This window comes from Nannobrachium achirus, assembly GCF_963921795.1.
Source record: "Nannobrachium achirus genome assembly, chromosome: 5".
NCBI lineage: Eukaryota > Metazoa > Chordata > Actinopteri > Myctophiformes > Myctophidae > Nannobrachium > Nannobrachium achirus.
The window spans coordinates 59,120,183-59,144,303 of NC_137814.1; the positions used below are offsets into that span (position 1 = coordinate 59,120,183).

Consider the following 24,121-nt stretch of genomic DNA (forward strand, 5'->3'; position numbering starts at 1 on the left):
AATGACAAGATTAAGAGTCCTTAACCTTAATTGGGGCCTATTTCGCCAAACAGGAAGTGCCCCTCACCAAACAGGAAGTGACCCTTGATCTCGTGAACCGTTTGTCGTACAGACGCGTGGATGGCGTCAAATGACTTGATTAAGAGTCCTTAACCTTAATTGGGGCCTATTTCGCCAAACAGGAAGTGCCCCTCACCAAACAGGAAGTGACCCTTGATCTCGTGAACCGTTTGTCGTACAGACGCGCGGGTTGCGTCAAATGACAAGATTAAGAGTCCTTAACCTTAATTGGGGCCTATTTCGCCAAACAGGAAGTGCCCCTCACCAAACAGGAAGTGACCCTTGATCTCGTGAACCTTTTGTCGTACAGACGCGCGGGTTGCGTCAAATGACAAGATTAAGAGTCCTTAACCTTAATTGGGGCCTATTTCGCCAAACAGGAAGTACCCCTCACCAAACAGGAAGTGACCGTTTATCTCGTGAACCATTTGTCGTACAGACATGTGGGTGGTGTCATATGAAGAACCATAATGTTAAAGCTTATGCAAAAAATGCTAATGTTAAAAAATGTAACGCTAATGCTAACACCAACCGCTACACAAGGCTGCACAGACTTAGCGAGCTGCAGGCACACTTAAAATTTCTTAGAAATTTTCTTTTCTAGTATACTCATGTTATTCTGATGGAGACCAGTATGTTATTGACCAGTGTGTTCTGATGGAGACCAGTATGTTATTGACCAGTGTGTTCTGATGGATCTTTATATACTCATGTTATTCTGATGGAGACCAGTATGTTATTGACCAGTGTGTTCTGATGGAGACCAGTATGTTATTGACCAGTGTGTTCTGATGGATCTTTATATACTCATGTTATTCTGATGGAGACCAGTATGTTATTGACCAGTGTGTTCTGATGGAGACCAGTATGTTATTGACCAGTGTGTTCTGATGGATCTTTATATACTCATGTTATTCTGATGGAGACCAGTATGTTATTGACCAGTGTGTTCTGATGTATCTTTATATACTCATGTTATTCTGATGGAGACCAGTATGTTATTGACCAGTGTGTTCTGATGGATCTTTATATACTCATGTTATTCTGATGGAGACCAGTATGTTATTGACCAGTGTGTTCTGATGGATCTTTATATACTCATGTTATTCTGATGGAGACCAGTATGTTATTGACCAGTGTGTTCTGATGTATCTTTATATACTCATGTTATTCTGATGGAGACCAGTATGTTATTGACCAGTGTGTTCTGATGGATCTTTATATACTCATGTTATTCTGATGGAGACCAGTATGTTATTGACCAGTGTGTTCTGATGGATCTTTATATACTCATGTTATTCTGATGGAGACCAGTATGTTATTGGTATTCTGATGGATCTTTATACTCATGTTATTCTGATGGAGACCAGTATGTTATTGTCCAGTGTGTTCTGATGTATCTTTATATACTCAGGTTATTCTGATGGAGACCAGTGTGTTATTGACCAGAGTGTTCTGATGGTTCTTTATATACTCAGGTTATTCTCCTCAAAACAATGTCAATGAGGGAGCAGCGAGCCCACACTGTTTCGTCACCCTGTAGACAATATGCCTTCCGGTTGGTTCTAGCAGAAGTGGCGGAAGTCCTGCGTTTAGCGGAAGTTACGTCATGTGTTGGAATCTTCCGGTGAAAATCTCACGGCGGAAGTTGAACGCTTTCTGCCTTATATTGTCACCAGGCTTTTCTCTTTGCAGAGTAAGCCTGGCTACGCGAGGCTACTGTTTTGTAACTGTATTTCTAATTATTATTGTATGATACTGGGCTCTCACTTTGTGATAATTGTTTCTTTAACCTCATACTACTTTGAATTGTTACTCTCCATCAAAACCACATTTTGAATCCTTACCAAACCATGTTCTGAATCCTTACTCTGCTTCAAAACCTTGCTAAAAGATCACTCACAGACGGATCTCCCCTGGGACTGACCCCTGTAAAAACTGTCAAAATATCTATATATAAACTAGGATCGTCACCTTTACAAAATTGTCACACAAATAATTGTGATTAATGATTTAATTGTGTTTTTTGGCTTTAGAAAATATGAATACAAATTATATTTCTGTTTTCCTTCGTGGGCATAATGAAACGATGCACAGGGCAGATGTGACAAATAACCCTGACATAATTGATTTATAAGTTGATACTTTCCAAGATCTACAAGCTTACAACATGTTGTAATTTTGTAGATCTGCTATAATTCATGGGTTTCATTTGTAGTCCTACAGCGGCCATGTTGAGGACCAACACAGCTGTTCTGATTGGTGTAGAACATTAGTTCTAAACCAATCAGAACACAGCTGTTCTGATTGGTGTAGAACATTAGTTCTAAGCCAATCAGAAACATTGAAACACCTGTGTTGGTCCTCAACATGACCGTTAAGGACAACGAATGAAACCCATGGATTTCTAAACATTTTATATTTGAGAATGAATGAATATTTTTAGCATGGAAACGATTATGACAAATTAATTGTGATGATCTCTAATAATTGTGATTAGACGATTATCTAATAATTGTCAGGCCTTTTTGTCACCAATGTTTTTTTTATGTTTCAAACAAACAAACTATAAAAGGTTAAAATTCAACCCACTCACAACAATCAACGTTAGCTTAAGCTACTAGCCAGTTAGCATTTTGTATAAAACGGAGGTTCTCAAACATTTTCATGCAAAAGACCTCAAATTAATGTATTTGCTCGCCGACCCCATCCACATTTTACTTTACATTTTCCAAGATTTTTTAAACATAGTCAGAAATAGCAGATATAATATATGAGCTTGTAGATTCTATTTTTGATTAGCCAAAGTTTAAAGCAAGGTTAAAGTGGTTAAAATGATGATCTCGTTTTTGCTGGGGACCCCCTGGAACCCCCTCAAGGACCCCTGCGGGGTTCCCCGCACCCCACTTGAGTAGCATTGATATAAAAGACACTCATTCAAAAAGATGATTGATAGACGCGTACTTCCTCCTCTGTCCACCAGGGTGCAGTGATGACTGCATCTGCGTCTCTGAAAATAACACAGAATGACAGACAGTCGAGAGAAAAGACAACAAACCAATGAGAATTAGTTATTAAAGACAATGAACCAATGAGAATTATTCATTAAAGACAATGAACCAATGGGAATTAGACCTTATTAAGTTGGGTAACACTTTACAATAACTATAGCTTCTTATGAATAATTAACTGAATATGTAAATGCTCCTTTAGATACAGTGGTGCAGTTAAAGTGAACCAATAATCCATTAATCGATTATTTGAAGTTGATAACAGATCAATATTAACAAAATCAAAACTATATTTAAAACCTTATCTTTGAACTTTGGATCATCAGTGATTAACACTACTAGTTATTTATAAGCATGTGTTAATAATTGATTATATTGTATCATAAATGTGTTTATCAATACACTATATTAGTATTTGTTAATATTTGACTAAATGTGTTTATTAATAGACTATATTAGTATTTGTTAATATTGACTAAATGTGTTTATTAATACACTATATTAGTATTTGTTAATATTTGACTAAATGTGTTTATCAATACACTATATTAGTATGCGTTAATAGTTGATTATATACATGTTTATTAATACACTATATTAATATTTGTTAATATTTGACTAAATGTGAGTTTGTGTCAAACAGGAAGAGGAAGTGAACCTGGATGTGGGAGGAGTCTAAAGATCGTCATCAGTCGTCGGCACGGGGACAGCACCTGATTGGAGGAGAAGAGAGACAGGTAAAACGACAACATCTCGATATTTGGAGGTCCTGTTGTTTCGATGACCCCGTTGTCCGGTAAGGGTTATGTTAGTCTTGTGTGGCCAGACTGTTGCTTAACGCGATTTACAAATGCTACCGGCATACAGTCTGGGAGACAGAAATAAAAACGATGAGTGCGAGATAAAGCGGATGTAACGCACCCGCTTTGGGGGCGTTATTTTGTCTTTCTCTGGTGTTGTTGGTGTTACTTCCATGATGTTTTCAAATGTTGTCTTAAACTATACACCCATAACAGGAATATGCTGCTTGACTGACTATCTGTGCTAGTGTGTTTCTGTTATGTTTCCAATGGGACTACAGTTCATTATAATGACTGTCTGTGCTAGTGTGTTTCTGTTATATTTCCAATGGGACTACAGTTCATTATAGTGACTGTCTGTGCTAGTGTGTTTCTGTTATGTTTCCAATGGGACTACAGTTCATTATAATGACTGTCTGTGCTAGTGTGTTTCTGTTATGTTTCCAATGGGACTACAGTTCATTAGAATGACTCTGTCTGTGCTAGTGTGTTTCTGTAATGTTTCCAATGGGACTACAGTTCATTAGAATGACTCATGTGCTAGTGTGTTTCTGTTATGTTTCCAATGGGACTACAGTTCATTATAATGACTCTGTCTGTGCTAGTGTGCTTCTGTTATGTTTCCAATGGGACTGCAGTTCAGTGCAGCAGTGGCTAGCTGTCATTCCAGGCTCTATATAGCATTCGGAGATTGTGGAATAGTTGTCTGGTTACGCGAGCCTCGGACTACTCGTACCTCGAAACAACAGGACATTGAAATATCGATACGCGCCCGGGTAAAACACACAGACATGCAGGCAGGCAGACATGTCTAGTTGATTAAATAATCAGAATCATTTAGTGTTATATAATTAAATATGTTTAAATAATTAAATGTTATATAAATAAAGCGCTAACGATCATACATTTGAGTCACATGGATGATATATTTACATTCACACAGACCTTGAAATCAATGATAATTTATTCAACTACTGACAAAAATTGTCCGACTTTATTTCACTGATGAAAACCAAATAAGAAGTAAATAAAAACTAAGCTATGAGCACTAAAATGATGACTAAATATAATGACAATTTGGTCAACAAAACTAAAATGTTTATTTGGAAGGTATTGATTGATTGATTGATTGATTGATTGATTGATTGATTGATTGATTGATTGATAATTAATCCTTGATTAAACATATTAAAGAATCACCTCTCTTCTTCCTCTGGTAGTAGATGAATCCAGACAGGAACAAGACCAGACCCAGAACCAGACCTGAGGCTCCCAAGACCACCTGGTTCCTCTCTGCCTCTGGCATGGAGTCATCTGGTCATAGAAATATGATATTAATTACGTTATATTATATTATAACAGTTTATTAAAACACCTGGTTCCTCTCTGCCTCTGGCATGGAGTCATCTGGTAATAGAAATATGATATTAATTATGTTATATTATATTATAACAGTTTATTAAAACACCTGGTTCCTCTCTGCCTCTGGCATGGAGTCATCTGGTCATAGAAATATGATATTAATTATGTTATATTATATTATAACAGTTTATTAAAACACCTGGTTCCTCTCTGCCTCTGGCATGGAGTCATCTGGTCATAGGAGAGATATTATATGATATGAATTATATTATATTATTAGTTTATTAAACACTTCACTCCATCTGGCATGGAGTCATCTGGTAATAGAAATATATTATATTAATTATATTATATTATTACAGTTAATTAAAACACCTGGTTCCTCTCTGCCTCTGGCATGGAGTCATCTGGTCATAGAAATATGATATGATATTAATTATATTATATTATATTATATTATTACAGTTTATTAAACACCGTGTTCCTCTCTGCCTCTGGCATGGAGTCATCTGGTCATAGAAATATGATATGATATTAATTATATTATATTATATTATTACAGTTTATTAAACACCTTGTTCCTCTCTGCCTCTGGCATGGAGTCATCTGGTGATAGAAATATATTATATTAATTATGTTATATTATTACAGTTTATTAAAACACCTGGTTCTTCACTGCCTGTGGCATGGAGTCATCTGGCCATAGAAATATGATATGATATTAATTATATTATATTATATTATATTATTACAGTTTATTAAACACCGTGTTCCTCTCTGCCTCTGGCATGGAGTCATCTGGTCATAGAAATATGATATGATATTAATTATATTATATTATATTATTACAGTTTATTAAACACCTTGTTCCTCTCTGCCTCTGGCATGGAGTCATCTGGTGATAGAAATATATTATATTAATTATGTTATATTATTACAGTTTATTAAAACACCTGGTTCTTCACTGCCTGTGGCAGTTCATCCTGCCACTGAGGTTATCCATGACTTTTAATATCGTTCTCCCTGTATGTTTATATTATGTTTGTATAAATTGTATCAACACAAGGTTTAAAGTCACTCTTTGGGAAATGTATGTGTTTGCACTTATAATTGATTGATTGCTTCATTGATGGTAGACTCCAGGGTAAGGAGCCTGTTGGCACACCTGTGTTTAATCAGGACCGGTGCTCAACAAATTACCAAATGTGGTTAATGTAATTTAAGATTAGGTAAATGTATTATTTCAGTAATGTAACTCTAAATGTGTATATATATAGTATGAATAATGTCATGGATTTGACATGGGGAATATTGTCTGTGGACATGGAAATGTAGGCCTACTGGTTCATATGTAGATGGTGGACTCCATTTAAAACCCTGCAAGGCCCAGCGTTGCTATTTGGCAACATTTTTTAAATCATTTTTTAAAAAATGTTATAATTAGTTTTCCTGTTCTTTTTTCACATTAACATCACCATTAAATCCTATTGTTTAGTATTACAATGCCATTGGCCAGGATATTTGCATATAAATACCCCTCACAGAGACTGACATTCACACCTCCCAGAGAAGTTGAAATTCCAGCGTCTGGACAAACAACATCTCACTTTTTAACTGAAGCTATTCCTCACTAAAACATAAGTAAAATGCCTGTAATATTGTTTTTCGTGATCATTAGATCACGAAAACAACACCATCTGAAAAAGTTTTGGCCAGTAGAAATTAATTCAGGTCTTGCAGGGTTAAGGTTGGTACAGTCCGGAGGAGGGGTTTAGCTTATATAAGGAAACCTGTTACCTGAGCTAGGCAGTCAAAGTGGGGCTGTGCAGGGTTTATGCAAAGAAAGACTCTTGCTATTTTTTAACCTTTTTCCAAGAGTATTTTGAGTATTTTAAGTAGCAGATCTAAGTAGCAGATCTACAAGCACACAACGCCTCACGGTGCGAGGCGTTGTGTGCTTGTAGATCTGCTGTTTTCACTACTTTTGTGCGACGACCTTGTATGATGAAGCAGGGCTTTGCTTTGCGAAAAAATTTACAAATGTGAAACTTGGAGATACAAGGTTTCTGCCCGACTTTTCCTTCCTAATGGCCGGCACTGGACCGGCCGGGAATGAACCGGCCGTTCGGGAGTTGTCCCGCTTTTCCCAATGGCCAACACGTCCCTGTCCACACGTTTTACCTACAAGTGTCATGTTACCTCTTTTCTATGTAAGCCATTTACCATGAGAGGGAGAGGGTTGTTGGCTGATTTACCACTGTTTCAGGGTTGTGGCACGAGGCGAAGCAAACAAACATCAAGGTTGTTGACTGATTTACCACTGTTTTAAGCCAATCAGAATCCAGTATCTGAACATGTGACCACAAAAAGTGGTAGAATGAATCTTATAAGCTTATTTCTCTAACTAGTGAGGCTTTCTAACATGTAAAATACAATAGCAATATGTTTTATTGAAGAGGAGAAATAAAGTGTTATTAGAGTCACTATAATGGATTATAACTGATTAATTTATAATACACTATAGTATTAATGTATTATGATAAATATAATAGATTCTAATAGTGGTTATAACACAATAGAATCTATTATCATGTATTACAACTATATCCTGGTGGTCTAAAAATGAAAAGTCAGTGAGTGATCAGTCATTATGAAGTGTTTGGCCCTGTTTGGCCTAGCTCAGACCTACTCTGGATTGGATACTTTTTAGTACCACGTTTAGTACCACTTTCACACCACTCTACCCAGGTCCTTGTAGTGGACAACCTGGCACAAGTGGGTGGTGTGGAGTGGTTTGGTGTGGTGTTGGGTCTGTGGAAAAGGGGCTTTAGAGTCACTGACCCCAGTGCACAAACAGAGGCTCAGTCAGGCTGGGGTGTTCCACCATGCATGAGATGTTCTCTCCTGATCTGTAACACACACACACACACACACACACACACACACACACACACACACACACACACACACACACACACACACACACACACACACTTATGTAAATGCATGAGTTATGAGGGTCTTAATAGTGGAGAGATACTATATAGTACTGGTGTTTACTGATGTGTACTAAGGGCTGACCTGGGTGTGTATTTCTATGTATGGGTGTCTATTAAGTGTGTACCTGGGTGTGTATTTCTATGTATAGGTGTCTATTAGGTGTGTACCTGGGTGTGTATTTCTATGTATAGGTGTCTATTAGGTGTGTACCTGGGTGTGTATTTCTATGTATATGTGTCTATTAGGTGTGTACCTGGGTGTGTATTTCTATGTATAGGTGTCTATTAGGTGTGTACCTGGGTGTGTATTTCTATGTATATGTGTCTATTAGGTGTGTACCTGGGTGTGTATTTCTATGTATAGGTGTCTATTAGGTGTGTACCTGGGTGTGTATTTCTATGTATAGGTGTCTATTAGGTGTGTACCTGGGTGTGTATTTCTATGTATAGGTGTCTGTTAGGTGTGTACCTGGGTGTGTATTTCTATGTATAGGTGTCTATTAGGTGTGTACCTGGGTGTGTATTTCTATGTACAGGTGTCTATTAGGTGTGTACCTGGGTGTGTATTTCTATGTGTAGGTGTCTGTTATGTGTGTACCTGGGTGTGTATTTCTATGTATAGGTGTCTGTTAGGTGTGTACCTGGGTGTGTACTCCAGGTAGGAGTGGTACTGGTAGTACCAGTAGAGGTGTGTATTTCTATGTGTAGGTGTCTGTTAGGTGTGTACCTGGGTGTGTACTCCAGGTAGGAGTGGTACTGGTAGTACCAGTAGAGGTGTGTATTTCTATGTATAGGTGTCTGTTAGGTGTGTACCTGGGTGTGTACTCCAGGTAGGAGTGGTACTGGTAGTACCAGTAGAGGTGTGTATTTCTATGTATAGGTGTCTGTTAGGTGTGTACCTGGGTGTGTACTCCAGGTAGGAGTGGTACTGGTAGTACCAGTAGAGGTGTGTATTTCTATGTACAGGTGTCTGTTAGGTGTGTACCTGGGTGTGTACTCCAGGTAGGAGTGGTACTGGTAGTACCAGTAGAGGTGTGTATTTCTATGTACAGGTGTCTGTTAGGTGTGTACCTGGGTGTGTACTCCAGGTAGGAGTGGTACTGGTAGTACCAGTCTCCATCAGACAGCTGGGTGCTAGAGGTCACAGCAGAGGTCAGGGGTCGCAGGTCGCTCAGCCAGGTCACCAGGATCAGGTTAGGATAGAAGCCATAGCTGCTGCAGCGCAGCATGTGAGTGTGTTTACCACCACCAGGGGGAGTCTCTGAGGCCAGTCTCACATAGGGCTTCACTGCAGAACAACAATGATGGTATTATTAGTAAGGGATAACATCTCACTCAGCGGTCACCAGTAAGACTCCCTAATCGGGAGATAAGCGACCGCCAAGTCGCATACACAAACTTTAGAAAGCAATGGTTGCCAATCAGGAGGGAATATGGGAAATGGGACAGATCCATGTTGATGACATGACTTTAGAGATACTGTGTACCTCTTTGTGTGATTTTAGGCCAAAACCTGTAGGAGCAGTGTCCACAAATGTGTTTTGCTAAAATCGGCCTGATGGTGGCCCTAAAGAGGGCCATGTGAGAAATCAGTGTCGGAGGTTGTGATTTGCCATCCAAGGAGTGTGTGTGCAATGTCTGGCATCAAGAGGGCCAACGGTAAGTCTAGGGGCAAAAGTGTGACGTGACGGACAGACTGACTGACGGAGGGAAAGTCATCAGTCAGTCAGCTTTTCATAGTAACTGTGACCTGACGGTCGCAATCAGCATCGGTGGCATATCAACCTGAAGGTGGCATATGAACCTGAAGGGATTCTATCACTCCATAATAAGCTGAGCGAGATGTTACTTACTAAACAAATGAATACATTGACATTGAAAAAAACAACAGAAATATTTCCTTGCTTACAGTATAGTGAAAGTGTTGCACTGGCCGTCCGCAGAGCGCAACTGGCATTCTTTATTTCTCGCATCAAATGTTTTCAAAAACATTCTTGAGAGCAACGTTTAGTTGTAAATGTCGCTGTGTGTTTGTTTACATGGCTGACATGTTGGATAGTCTTTGAGTCTTTGATTAGGCATCGGTCTGTTACAGAGCGGAGCGGTCTGTTATCAAGAAATAACAGACCTCTGATTTCAGCGATTGACCAATCAGAATCAAGCATCCAAACAAGCCGTGCAATAAGTGTGGTTAACAGGGCGACCACATTGTAGCACTTGTCCAACTTTCTTCCATTCATCTTTCAGATGAATGGCGACAGAGACCAAGGTGTCTGTGAATGCTGCAGTTCTACAGTGTTCTACTGTATAGAACACTATTAAATAATAAAACATTACATTAAATAAATACACATGATACCAATGATTTACATGACAATAAAATCAACACAATATTGTTATTTATTTGGGAGGAGGGTTCTGTCTTCATTGATAGGATTCTAACCCGTGATGCTCTGTCAGGCTGCATTAGAGCCTATATGTGGTATACACCCAGACCACTAGGCCAGCAGGCTCCCCACAATAAACAGGTTTTAATCCTGGTGATTTAATTACATTAACCCATTGTTATTATTATTATTATTATTATTATTATTACCCCTATTATAGACATACTGTACATGGCCTAGTCATATATGCTTCATTCATGCTTGTGAGCTTGTAGATCTGCTATTTCCACTGTGACTATTACGATAAAGTATAAATCAGGCTTAATACGGTAGTTTAATAGGATTGATTGATTGATTGATTGATTGATTGATTGATTGATTGATTGATTGATTGAATAGGATGTTAAATGATTCTCAGCAGATAAAGTTAAGTAACATTTTATAATCATTATAATAATGTTTAACACCATTAATGTGTGAATAGATGATGTATAATGATGTCATAGTTAATGAGGTGAAGAGTGTTCAGTGATGTTGTGAGATCAGCTCACCCATCTTGCTCAGAGCACAGCGGGATTGTATGTCAGCATTGGGTTTGCACATTGTCTCTGGTAGTGATCTCGTGTAAGCCATCCTTGCAGCATCTTTATTGAAGTTCTCTGCGTTCTTCACTCCATGCTCAGTGAAACCAACCCACTGACCCACTCTGCTGTCAAACCTGATGTACTCTTCATGATTGAAGCTGAATGACACTGTGTACTGCACGTCCTTCAGCTCACTGGAGTTATACACACACTCACTAAACATAAAGTGTTGATATCCATCTGGAAAGACAAGAATGACATATACAGTACATACATTTATTATCTCAGTGGTAAGGTCTGAAATAAATGTATATTTTTATTATTATTATTATTGAAAGCTAAAAAAAAGAAATATATAATTTTGTTATACCTATAGTGTATGCCAAACTTAAAGCCAAATAGCCTCACACAAAAAGCAACAAATGGAAGTTAATGGGAATTAAATGTTTTAAATGTTAAATAAAACAACACAGTGAAACAGAGTCAATGTTTAGAGATTAAAGTTTACCTGCTCCTTGAAAACAGATGAAACTCAGTGAAACACAGAGCCAGAGATTAGATGAAGTCATGATGAGTTGAGATGTTTCAGAGTTTAGTTGAAGTGTTGATGAGTTGAGATGTTTCAGAGTTTAGTTGAAGTGTTGATGAGTTGAGATGTTTCAGAGTTTAGTTGAAGTGTTGATGAGTTGAGATGTTTCAGAGTTTAGTTGAAGTGTTGATGAGTTGAGATGTTTCAGAGTTTAGTTGAAGTGTTGATGAGTTGAGATGTTTCAGAGAAATGAACACTGAATCTCTTCACCTATCGTTTCTACTCTACAACAACCAATGAAAACACACTATTCACTCTCATCACTTGTTACCAGGCAGACGTCAAACCAAAACTACAACAGATTGTTTAACATTTTATCCTGTACTATGTGTAAATATGTTTATAATTTGTTGTTTTTGTTTAATTTATTTTATTTAGTTGTATTGTTTCCAAAGAAGAAGAGGGGAGAAAGGGGAGGAGAGAGAGATCAACATCATGTCTACATATTTAAACATAAATCAGTGAGCCAGGCGCTTAGTGATGTTTCCAGGTGCCGTTGTTTTGAGTGGCCAGTAGTCCATATCTCTGGTGAATGCTAACCTGCCTACAGTGACCACTAGTCCAAATCGCTGGTGAATGCTAACCTGCCTACAGTGACCAGTAGTCCATATCGCTGGTGAATGCTAACCTGCCTACAGTGACCAGTAGTCCATATCGCTGGTGAATGCTAACCTGCCTACAGTGGCCAGTAGTCCATATCGCTGGTGAATGCTAACCTGCCTACAGTGGCCAGTAGTCCATATCGCTGGTGAATGCTAACCTGCCTACAGTGACCACTAGTCCAAATCGCCGGTGAACACTAATCTGCCGACAGCGGGCTGCAGTACGAATCGTGGGTGAATGCTAACCTGACTACAGTGACCAGTAGTCCGAATCGTTGGTGAACGCTAACCTGCCGACAGTGGGCAGTTGTCCGAATCGCTGGTGAATGCTAACCTGCCGTCGTGGGTGAACACACAAGCAGATATCGTTTACATATTAGGAACAATAGAGGCCCTAGTATGCTACCTTGAGGAACACCACAGCTTACTGGGAGGAGGGGGGGGGACAGGGTACCGTTCACCACATGTTCCCTCCCCACCAGGTAAGATTGCATCAAGCTCACTGCTGCGCTGTCAGTTTTCAATGTATCAATCAGAATAGAGTGATTTACGGTGTCAAATGCCTTCTGGAGGTCGAGCATGACCATGCCGCAATATTTGCCAGAGTCCACCTCACGTTTGATTTGGTCATTCAAATAGAGAAGGCATGTGTCAGTGAAATGGGATTCTCTGAAGCCAGACTGGAACTCTAATCATTTTCTTTTTCTTCAAGATACCTTGCAACTAGTCTCGCGTAGCCAGACAACTATTCCACAATCTCCAAATGCTATATAGAGTCTGGAACGGCAGCTCCCGAACGGCAAGTATCGGAAGTAGCCAATGCTGCACTGAACTGTAGTCCCACTGGAAACATAACAGAAACACACTAGCACAGACAGAGTCATTCGAGCGGCATATTCTTGTTATGAGTGTATAGTTTAAGAAAACATTTTAAAACATCATGGAAGTAACACCAACAACACCAGAGAAAGACGAAATAACGCCCCAAAAAATGCTGAAAGGAGACATAACGCTTCCAGTAGGACATGTTATTGCTACTGCACCAGACTGTATGCCGGGAGCATTTGCAAATCGTGTTAGGCAACAGTCTGGCCACGCAAGACTACCTTGCAAACTGTGTTCGTCAGGCGCGGAGCATCAAGGCTGGGTAGGCGGGCCCATTTAAAACCTTTTCATCATCAACGTTTGCCCATCGGTGCACACTACGTCATCATCAATCACTTGTCAACACAAGCCAGCTAGCCTTCTGTTCACGCATGGCTTAATCATGAGTGGAAATGCATATAAACCGCCGAGCGGTCAGATTAAAAACTACTTGAAAAGCACAATGTGACAAGAGAGACTTACTGGACTGGCCATACAGTAAAAACCCCAGATCATTGTGGCTTGCATACAGGCCCGTTTCTGACTTGTTCCGCCAGTGAGTTGAAGGCGGTACTTTGTTAAAACACCTCATCAGTTGTCACCGTGGTGAATTTAAAACATCTTTGCTTACAGCTCGTGATTTGTTTATGTTTTCATCAACTTTGTCATCAGGTTTTTTTTTGGCAGATTTGATTATAGCGATTGATTTGTTTCTTGGCCTAGTTAGTCCGGCTGCCAACAGGCCTTTCTTGGAAATTTGAATTTGGTATATATGTTTTGTTATTCACACTTTAGATATTGTCATTATTGTGGGCTCGCCTGAAAGGCACACGTATGTTCTTGTCATTATTTATCTACTAGGCAGTCATACTATATACATTTTTCCTCAAAACTTTGGCACCTTTCTACTCCTACATACTTTCACCGAAAATCGATATTCAAACATCAATGAGAGAGGGAAAAAGTGCTGGGCCGGATGGCAATAGGTCCTTGCTCTACTGCACAACAAGCAGCCTGAAATATGGTCTCTGTCTAACATCATCCTGGTGCCTAAAGCTGGAGACCTCTCAATGCCAGAAACTAAGCTAAGGTCTTCAACCGAATGATCCTGAACTTTCAATGCCAGACAACTACCGAGGCATCAGCCTGACATGTATCACTGCTAAGGTCTTCAACAGAATGATCCTGAAGTATATTCTAGACACACACAGTCTAAAACAGACCTGGAGTACTGTGAGGTTGAGTTAATTACATTTCTCAACCTTTGTCGCTGGAGGAGAAGATAAGAACAGAGGCAGACAGAGAGATGGTTCAGAGTTTCCAGCTCGGTTGGTTTATTGCAGTAGAGTACAAGTTATGAAACCTAGAGGCCTAAGCGGTATGGTGTGGTTTTAAACCAAATTGACCGATGCTCTAGACGACGTGGCCCCCTTGAAAACCACCAGGGTTAAAGCCCGCCAAGAGCCATGGTATAACTCAGATATTGCCGAATCAGCTAAACTCAGAGACAAAAAGTACGATGAAAAACGAAAGTGCTGCAAAAAGCTCAGGAAGAAATTCAACCCTGACCTCAAAATCCAGATCAACCATCTTGATGCTCAGTGCAAGAAGCTTAGAAACCAGACAACCACCCTAGTTAGATCTGCCAAAAAAAACTACATCGAAGACAAAATCGATGAATTCAAAAACAAACCACGAGACCTATGGAAGTTGCTTAACAACCAATTAGGCTTAAAACCTAAAACCATATGCCACAACATAAACATCAAAACGGACGCTCATTTCTGACAAATGTGAAGTGGCTACCCATCTTAACAAAACCTTTACCACCATACCCCGTTCACTGGTCGAAAGACTGGTTGCCCCATCTGGGTGTTATGGTGTAAAATGTGTTAAAAAATTCTACAAAAAACTGGGCGTCAGAAAAGACAGTTTTAAACTTGCCACAGTGACAACTGATGAAGTGTTTAAAAAACTGAGCGCCCTACCATAACACAAGGCCACTGGCCTTGATAAAATTCCAGCTAGATTTCTCAGAGATTCAGCCGCCACCATTGCTCCAATCATTACCCACATAATTAACCTTTCCATCGAACAGGGTCATGTCCCCCAGGACTTCAAACTAGCAAAAGTAACCCCCCTGCATAAAAAAGGTAGAAAACTAGACCCTGGAAACTACCGCCCGGTTTCCATTCTTAGCTCCATATCCAAAGTCATGGAGAAAATAGTCTACGAACAGATTGCAAAATATCTCGATGAGAATAATCTGATTTACGAGTTCCAATCTGGATTCAGAAAATCTCATTCCACTGACACATGCCTTCTCTATTTGACTGACCAAATCAAACCCGAAGCGGATGACGGCAAATATAGCGACATGGTCATGATGGACCTCCAGAAGGCATTTGACACCGTAAATCATTCTATTCTGATTGAGAAACTAAAAGCCATCGGTCTTGACAGCGCAGCAGTGAGTTGGATGCAATCTTACCTGGTGGGGAGGGAACAGGTGGTGGAGATTAACGGTACCCCCCCCCCCCCCCCCAGTAAGCTGTGGTGTTCCTCAAGGTAGCATACTGGGGCCTCTGTTGTTCCTAATATACGTGAACGACATGGCATCTGCTTGCGACTGCAACCTGTTCCTGTTCGCGGATGACTCGGCTCTCCTAGTCTCGGGCAAGGACCACTTGCAGGTTGAAAAGACACTTAACTCTGAACTAAGCAAGATCTGCACATGGCTTAAAGGACAACTTTGTTTTTTTACAACAAGGGTTCATATTTTAGATTGTAATTAGAGAAAAGAAAAAGTGAGTGTTAAAATGTTTTCATTTGCTTCGTTCTTTTGTTTAATCGCGTTTACCGTGCAAAAATGTGGGGCATGCGTACGCATGGGGGCATGCGTACAAGTGGCTAAATGTGTATTTTTAGACACAATAAGCCAGCAGTTTCTTTATTGCTATTTACAGTAACACTTCTAGCCCCCATAAGTCACATCCAACCATGAAAGGTTGCATTGTATCTTGGGAATGGGCTTATTCTGTGTAAAATTACATATTTAGCCACTTGTACGCATGCCCCCAACCGCTGAAAAAAGAATCTCTAAAACAATAGAAAGAAGTAAATGAAATAATTTTAACTCTCATCTTTTATATTATTTAATTACAATCTAAAATATGAACCCTTGTTGTAAAAAAACTAAAGTTGTCCTTTAACGACAACAAAATTATCAATTCACTTGGGAAAAACTGAGTCCATCCTCTTTGGATCAAATCATAACCTCAAAAAAGTCAATAACTTCACAATCAAAGTGGGTGACAAGGTCATAACACGAAAAAACTAAATCTCTTACTTAGGATGCATCCTTGAGCTAATCTTTCCAGCGAAAAGATGACTTCTAAAGTAATAAATAAAATCAACCAACAAACTCGTTTCCTACAGAGGATCGCCCCAATGGTCAATTTCAACACACTGAAGACCATAGCTGGTGCAATAATCCAGCCCCTCTTTGACTACGGAGTTCACGTATGGTATCGTGACGCCCCACAAGCCCTTAAAAATAAACTCCAAACAGCCCAAAATAAACTAATTAGGGTCTTGCTTAACCTTCCCTATCAGACTCATCTCACCGCTACTCACCAGTTAAGAGTGGGGTGGCTCAGAGTAGATGACAGAGTACAGCAACTTGCAATGGGCCTGGTGTACAAGATACACTACACCACTATGATACCCAAGTACCTGTCAAAATACTTTATAAACATTAAAGGTATATTCAGTGATTGTATTTCATTCAAATAAAAATATAATTGGTACATTTTCCATTCATTATCCTCACTAGAATGAGTGCTGACCATTTAAGGACTTCCACCATGGCCCGTGTTGCGAGCATAGCTAGATTCAGTTTTCAGAGGTGGCCAGCCAGTCCTCGACCAATCAGGGTAGAGTATGGCCATAGTTATGTTATGATGTTTAGTTATGATGGTCAAAATAAATGTTTTGAGAACCACAGTCGCTCTGAATTAAGAACGTCTGCTAAATGCCTAGATTGTAAACTACTGAACTCATAAAATGCCACAGGCTCATAGTAAATCAGTATCATACATATCCTGAAGCTGGAGACGTAGGCCTACCGATATTCAGTGATATTCAAAACGAGGGTTATAATGGTGTAAAAAATCTATAAAAAACTAAACATTTCCACGCTGTAAGGCCAGTAAGGGAGAAGATGACCCCCGGCCACTTTCATTATCACTGAATACACCTTTAAGGTGGTTGGCATTTTGAATTCATTTTCTGGTAACTTTTATAAGCCCTTCAATATTTGAATGCCCATTTCATGCTATAGTCAAATAATCCGATTAAACATCATATGCATTTGATTAATTCTTTACTTTTAAATGTATTTCTTTCCATGTTATATTGAAGGACATAGATAAAAGAACAATATGGAAAGTTATTTTGAATGGTATTGCAATAGATTTGTAAATATTATGGTAAAAGGCAACTTCTTTAATGGCGTTTTTGTCCATTTTGAGTATACAAGAAATTACACAATTCAAAACACACATCACACCAAAATGGATAAATAGCAGGTCAAAGAATAACAGCAAGACTAAGAATAAGAACATTTACAACATTGAAAATGTGTCATGCTAAATAGACAATATGACAATACAATTGAATATAACATGACAACACTCAATGCTTATGGCAAACTGTACCGTCCTGGGTATTATCTAATAATGGAAATATGTGTAATCAGTAAACAAGAAGCACTCTGGTATGGTCAAATAATTTGAAAATAATAATAATAATACAATCATGTAATAACAGTAAAATGCTTGTAATAACATACGATTTTGGTGAACTTTTGAGGCACTACTTAAGGTCTATTTCTTAATTTGTCAAATTAGTTTTTGTACCAAGCTGCACGGGCACATCCATATGCTCCACTACAGTAAATCCCTCTTTTACGACAAACACGATGCCCTGTACTGGTTTCCACTAGCCTTGCATCCACAAACTGTAGGTTCCAAGCATCTGGCCTAAAGAGGTCTCTTTTTTCCTATAGTGAACTGGCAGTGAGAACATTAAATGCTAACAGACCTTGGCTTATAATATCTCACTTGACATTTTGATATCTTGAACTTTTTCATGTATCCACATTTCTTGTTTCAGTTGGTATGCAAACATAAGAATTAACACCAGCACATCTGTGTCTCTGCAGAGAATGATACGCCTCTGATAGCGAGTAACAGTTATCACTTTTATGCCCATATATGAAGATCCCTGATGTCATCGATATATATCACTGGCCAGATGGCAAAGGCATGGCCCATGTGTGGCTGGTTCAGATAGGGATCTCCATGTATGGGCTAATAAAGGATATACTAAAATAAAACCATATTAGTTCATTCCCAGAAACAAAATCCCTTGTATGCCCATATATGGAGATTTCTGATCATCAATCCCAGGCCCTAACTAGCCAAGAGCCTGCTTTACTCTGATTTACACCCTACCTTCCCCGAGAACGTTAATATTAAGTCCATTTATGTATACTAGAAGCTGTAAGCGTCTAGTCGGCGACCTGGCCAACTCGGGAAAGATGTAAATAGGGAATGAATGCGCCGCCCTTTAATGCAAACCCTATTATACCTGTTGTCATAGGACCCGTTTTGACCATCTGTTTGCCTGTATCCATTTATGCCCATATTTGGAGATATCTGTATCTGTCTGTCTGCGGCGTCCATTTTATGTCCATATATGGAGATCACTGCAGATATAGTTCTGGGTCCATTTTATGCCCATATATGCCCAATTGCCCATATATGGAGATATCTGTCTATTTGCGTCCATTTTATGCCCATATATGGAGATCTCTGTATCTGTCTGTCTGTGTCCCTTTATGCCCGTATATGGAGATCTTTGTGATTCTGCGTCCATTTTATGCCCATATATGCCATATATGGAGATATCGCTTTTTGTTTGTTTCTTCTTTAAGCAGAGAGATCTCAGTCTGTGTCCCTTTTATGCCCATATATCTCTGTATCTGCCCATATGCCCATATATGGAGATCTCAGTCTGTGTCCCTTTTATGCCCATATATCTGTCTGTGTCCCTTTTATGCCCATATACGGAGATATCTGTTGGGTCGAGGCTAGGCCCCTGTATCTGCCCATATGCCCATATATGGAGATCTCTGTATCAGTCTGTGTCCCTTTTATGCCTATATACGGAGATATCTGTCTATATATGCCCATATATGGAGATCTCTGTATCTGCCCATATGCCCATATATGGAGTTCTCAGTATACGGAGATATCTGTCGGGTCTAGGCCCCTGTATCTGCCCATATGCCCATATATGGAGATCTCTGTATCAGTCTGTGTCCCTTTTATGCCTATATACGGAGATATCTGTCTATATATGCCCATATACTGTATGGCATTTTATGCCCATATATGCCCAATTGCCCATATATGGAGATATCTGTCTATTTGCGTCCATTTTATGCCCATATATGGAGATCTCTGTATCTGTCTGTCTGTGTCCCTTTATGCCCGTATATGGAGATCTTTGTGATTCTGCGTCCATTTTATGCCCATATATGCCATATATGGAGATATCGCTTTTTGTTTGTTTCTTCTTTAAGCAGAGAGATCTCAGTCTGTGTCCCTTTTATGCCCATATATCTCTGTATCTGCCCATATGCCCATATATGGAGATCTCAGTCTGTGTCCCTTTTATGCCCATATATCTGTCTGTGTCCCTTTTATGCCCATATACGGAGATATCTGTTGGGTCGAGGCTAGGCCCCTGTATCTGCCCATATGCCCATATATGGAGATCTCTGTATCAGTCTGTGTCCCTTTTATGCCTATATACGGAGATATCTGTCTATATATGCCCATATATGGAGATCTCTGTATCTGCCCATATGCCCATATATGGAGTTCTCAGTATACGGAGATATCTGTCGGGTCTAGGCCCCTGTATCTGCCCATATGCCCATATATGGAGATCTCTGTATCAGTCTGTGTCCCTTTTATGCCTATATACGGAGATATCTGTCTATATATGCCCATATACTGTATGGACATCTCTGTATATCTTGAACTTTTTCATGTATCCACATTTCTTGTTTCAGTTGGTATGCAAACATAAGAATTAACACCAGCACATCTGTGTCTCTGCAGAGAATGATACGCCTCTGATAGCGAGTAACAGTTATCACTTTTATGCCCATATATGAAGATCCCTGATGTCATCGATATATATCACTGGCCAGATGGCAAAGGCATGGCCCATGTGTGGCTGGTTCAGATAGGGATCTCCATGTATGGGCTAATAAAGGATATACTAAAATAAAACCATATTAGTTCATTCCCAGAAACAAAATCCCTTGTATGCCCATATATGGAGATTTCTGATCATCAATCCCAGGCCCTAACTAGCCAAGAGCCTGCTTTACTCTGATTTACACCCTACCTTCCCCGAGAACGTTAATATTAAGTCCATTTATGTATACTAGAAGCTGGGCCGCCCTTCAGCGTCTAGTCGGCGACCTGGCCAACTCGGGAAAGATGTAAATAGGGAATGAATGCGCCGCCCTTTAATGCAAACCCTATTATACCTGTTGTCATAGGACCCGTTTTGACCATCTGTTTGCCTGTATCCATTTATGCCCATATTTGGAGATATCTGTATCTGTCTGTCTGCGGCGTCCATTTTATGTCCATATATAGCGGGGCAGGTAAATGCATTTTTGCACTAAAATACTTCACAAGTGGAAAGAAACCTAAAACTTTTCACAAGTACTCCTTAGGGGTTGTTCCTATGATAAAACACGTTAGACACTGAAAAATCAAAATGGCTGCCATGTTTCCAAGATGGCTGCCTCTGAACAGTACGCCAGCCAGTTAATGTCCGATTTTCATAATATTAGAGTTGTTTTGTAGGTTTTAAAACATTGTGAGTTCATTTATTACTCTTTTAAAGCAGCCAGAATAACTTTTCTGACTTTTGGTTGGGGTCTTTCCTCACCTGGGACCCCCCAAACAGACCCCTGAGCTTATCTGAGTAGTCGCTTTGCTCCTGCTCCAGAGCAATGTTAAATTAGATCATAACTGAAGCATTAAAGTTGTTGTAACTGGGCTCTGAAAGCAAAAATGAGTAGTAGCAAATACCCAGGGGTCTTCCACAGGGGTCCCGGACCCCTAGGGGGTCCTCAGAGTTACTACAGGAGGCCTGCCGAATCTTGATGGGGAAGTTCCTTTTTTTTATATGTATATATATTTTTACATTTGAAACTGTTTTTATTAGTATTCTCAGTATTATTTATAACATGTGTGTGTTAGACAGACAGGTTCACAGGTATTGCAAGAATTAAGGTATTGCAACTTCTCACTTTGGGCGCACAGTCTAACATGTCCATTTATTGCATTGCACTAACACTGACAACACAACACACACACCTCTTTGTTATCGTCACCCCAAAACCCGCACCCTATCCTCTTAAAGAGCTCACGGTCAATTGTACCCAAAGAAATTCACTACTATACATGTCCTCCCTAATAATGTTGACAGTTTCCACTATATCATTTGCAGGGAGGAGAGTGCAAGGCAGGTTATTGTTTGAGCAGCTGCACCGTCCCTTGTAACCTGCTTTGCAAACACATTTGATGAGCTTTGCCTTTGCAGCAGGGATGGCAAGAAACCTGACTGGAACATACCCTCCACTCTCTGAATTCCATCTATTTTTTTCAATTGATGGAAGCTCAGGGCAATTTGTCAGGTATGACGAAGTAGGCATCATAATACGATACCTTCATCAAGGGACATGATTTTGAGGAAGTGCAAACACATGAAGAGGCTGATACCCCGATTCCTTATCAAGTCCTTGCCTCCGGTACAAAAAAAGGAAATTGATATATTCGAGTGAGTTCAAGTTGATGTTACAAATGTCAAGGGTTCCTTTGCGTTTTTCAGGTGTTGACTGGGGAAGAACATTTGTTGGAATCACCAAAAAGACATGGGTCAATGCCTACTTGATGATGATGATGATGATGATGATGACCAAGCCACTAACCGCTTCAAGGACCTTGGCAAGGTCATTGGCCATTCCTCCTGAGCTTATAAATTGTGAGCTTCCATCAACATTGCAGTCCGAACATTTTGCATGCCATGTTTACAGTTCAAAAGGTCCAACAACCCTGGGATTACTCAGATGGGAACTATTTCTGTCAAATAACTTGGAGGGTGAGATGCTACCTCCAACTCGTGCTGCACTGCTACCACATTACCTCCGTGCCAACTCCGTCACAATGCAGGATAAATCATACCTGACAAATTTCCCTGTGCTTCCACCAATCGAAGAAAATAGATGGAATTCAGAGAGTGGAGGGTATATTCCAGGTTTCAGTTTTCTTGCTCTCCCTGCTCCAAAGGCAGTACTTGAGCCCATCAAATGTGTCTGCAAAGCAGGTTGTAAGGGACGGTGCAGCTGCTCAAATAACCTGCCTTTCACTCTATGCTATGGTGGAGACTGTGTCAACACTATTAGGTTGGACATTGAAGATGATGATGATGATGAAGACGAATATATCCTGCATGTCTGAAATTACTGTAGTGTAGTGAATCTCTTTGGGCGTAATTAACCATGGGCTCTATAAGAGGATAAGGTGAGGGTTTTGGGGTGACAATAACAAAGAGGTGTGTGTGTGTGTGTGTGTGTGTGTGTGTGTGTGTGTGTGTGTGTGTGTGTGTGTGTGTGTGTGTGTGTGTGTGTGTGTGTGTGTGTGTGTGTGTGTGTGTGTGTACAAACATTCCCGTGTCATTCCATCCATGTTTCATCTCTGTGATAACTTGGAAATGTTTGCATCTTTGACAGCTAATACACCAGATGTTGTTGTGGTTGATGAAGAGTCCAGGGAAGTGTCTGTATTGGAGATGGCCTGCACCTTTGACCCTAGCCTAGAGGAAGCTTTCATGACCAAGGTCATTAAATACCAACCTCTCCTAAATACGATCTCAGAGCTGGGGTACAGGTGCAGACTATTTGTTTTCATATTTGGCAGCCTAGGACATACCCACAGGCTGGTTGTTAGAGGGTTTCAACAACTTGGAGTGCCTAAAAAAGAGGCAAAAAGGCTGGCAAAGTATTGTTCCGTCTCCGCTATAATCGGCAGCCGCCACATATGGCGGAGACGCTGTTACTTATACCCGTAGAGTACCAAGTGCCTTGCTATTGTATCATGAAGACATAATGCCATGATTTTGTAAATGTTACTCTACTGCACCTATACTATTTGTGTCCTTGTATGCATCTCCTTTGTGTGGACATAAATAAATGGTTAAAATGTGTGTGTGTGTGTGTGTGTGTGTGTGTGTGTGTGTGTGTGTGTGTGTGTGTGTGTGTGTGTGTGTGTGTGTGTGTGTGTGTTGTCAGTGTGAGTGCAGTGCAATAAATGGAAATGTTGTTCTGCACCCAAAGTGAAAAGTTGCAATACCTTCATTATTGCAATCCCTGCAGTAACAGCTGTCAACCATAACTGTTTTAACACAAAAAACATTATAAATAATACTGAGAATACTAATAAACCATCAAAGTACAATACATAAAACCAGGATACATAAAAACATTCAAAGTTTCAAATGTAAAAAAAAAAAGAAAAAAAAAGATCTCATCGAGATTTGGCAGGCCCCCTGTAATAGCTCTGAGGACCCCCCCAGGGGTCCCGGACCCCCCGTGGAAGACCTCTGTTATTTGCTACTAGTCATTTTTTATTTCAGAGCATATTTCAGATCTAATTTAACATTGTTCTGGTGCAGGAGCAGAGCGATTACTGAAATAGGCTCAGGGGTCTG

General features: G+C 39.8%; 1 protein-coding gene across 1 annotated transcript in view; it reads right to left on the reverse strand.

Moving 5' to 3' along the window:
• Nucleotides 1-3,746: 3,746 nt before the first annotated feature.
• LOC308285223 (SMH class II histocompatibility antigen, beta-1 chain-like) overlaps nucleotides 3,747-24,121 on the reverse strand; it is a gene marked incomplete at both ends in the record, with an annotated part of 35,462 nt that continues 15,087 nt past the window's right edge. The window contains 5 exons of the mRNA XM_080725941.1: nucleotides 3,747-3,784; nucleotides 5,072-5,185; nucleotides 7,031-7,035; nucleotides 9,334-9,520; nucleotides 11,171-11,397. Coding sequence (XP_080582067.1) covers nucleotides 3,747-3,784; nucleotides 5,072-5,185; nucleotides 7,031-7,035; nucleotides 9,334-9,520; nucleotides 11,171-11,397 — 571 coding nt within the window. The remainder of the gene's footprint in view (nucleotides 3,785-5,071; nucleotides 5,186-7,030; nucleotides 7,036-9,333; nucleotides 9,521-11,170; nucleotides 11,398-24,121) is intronic.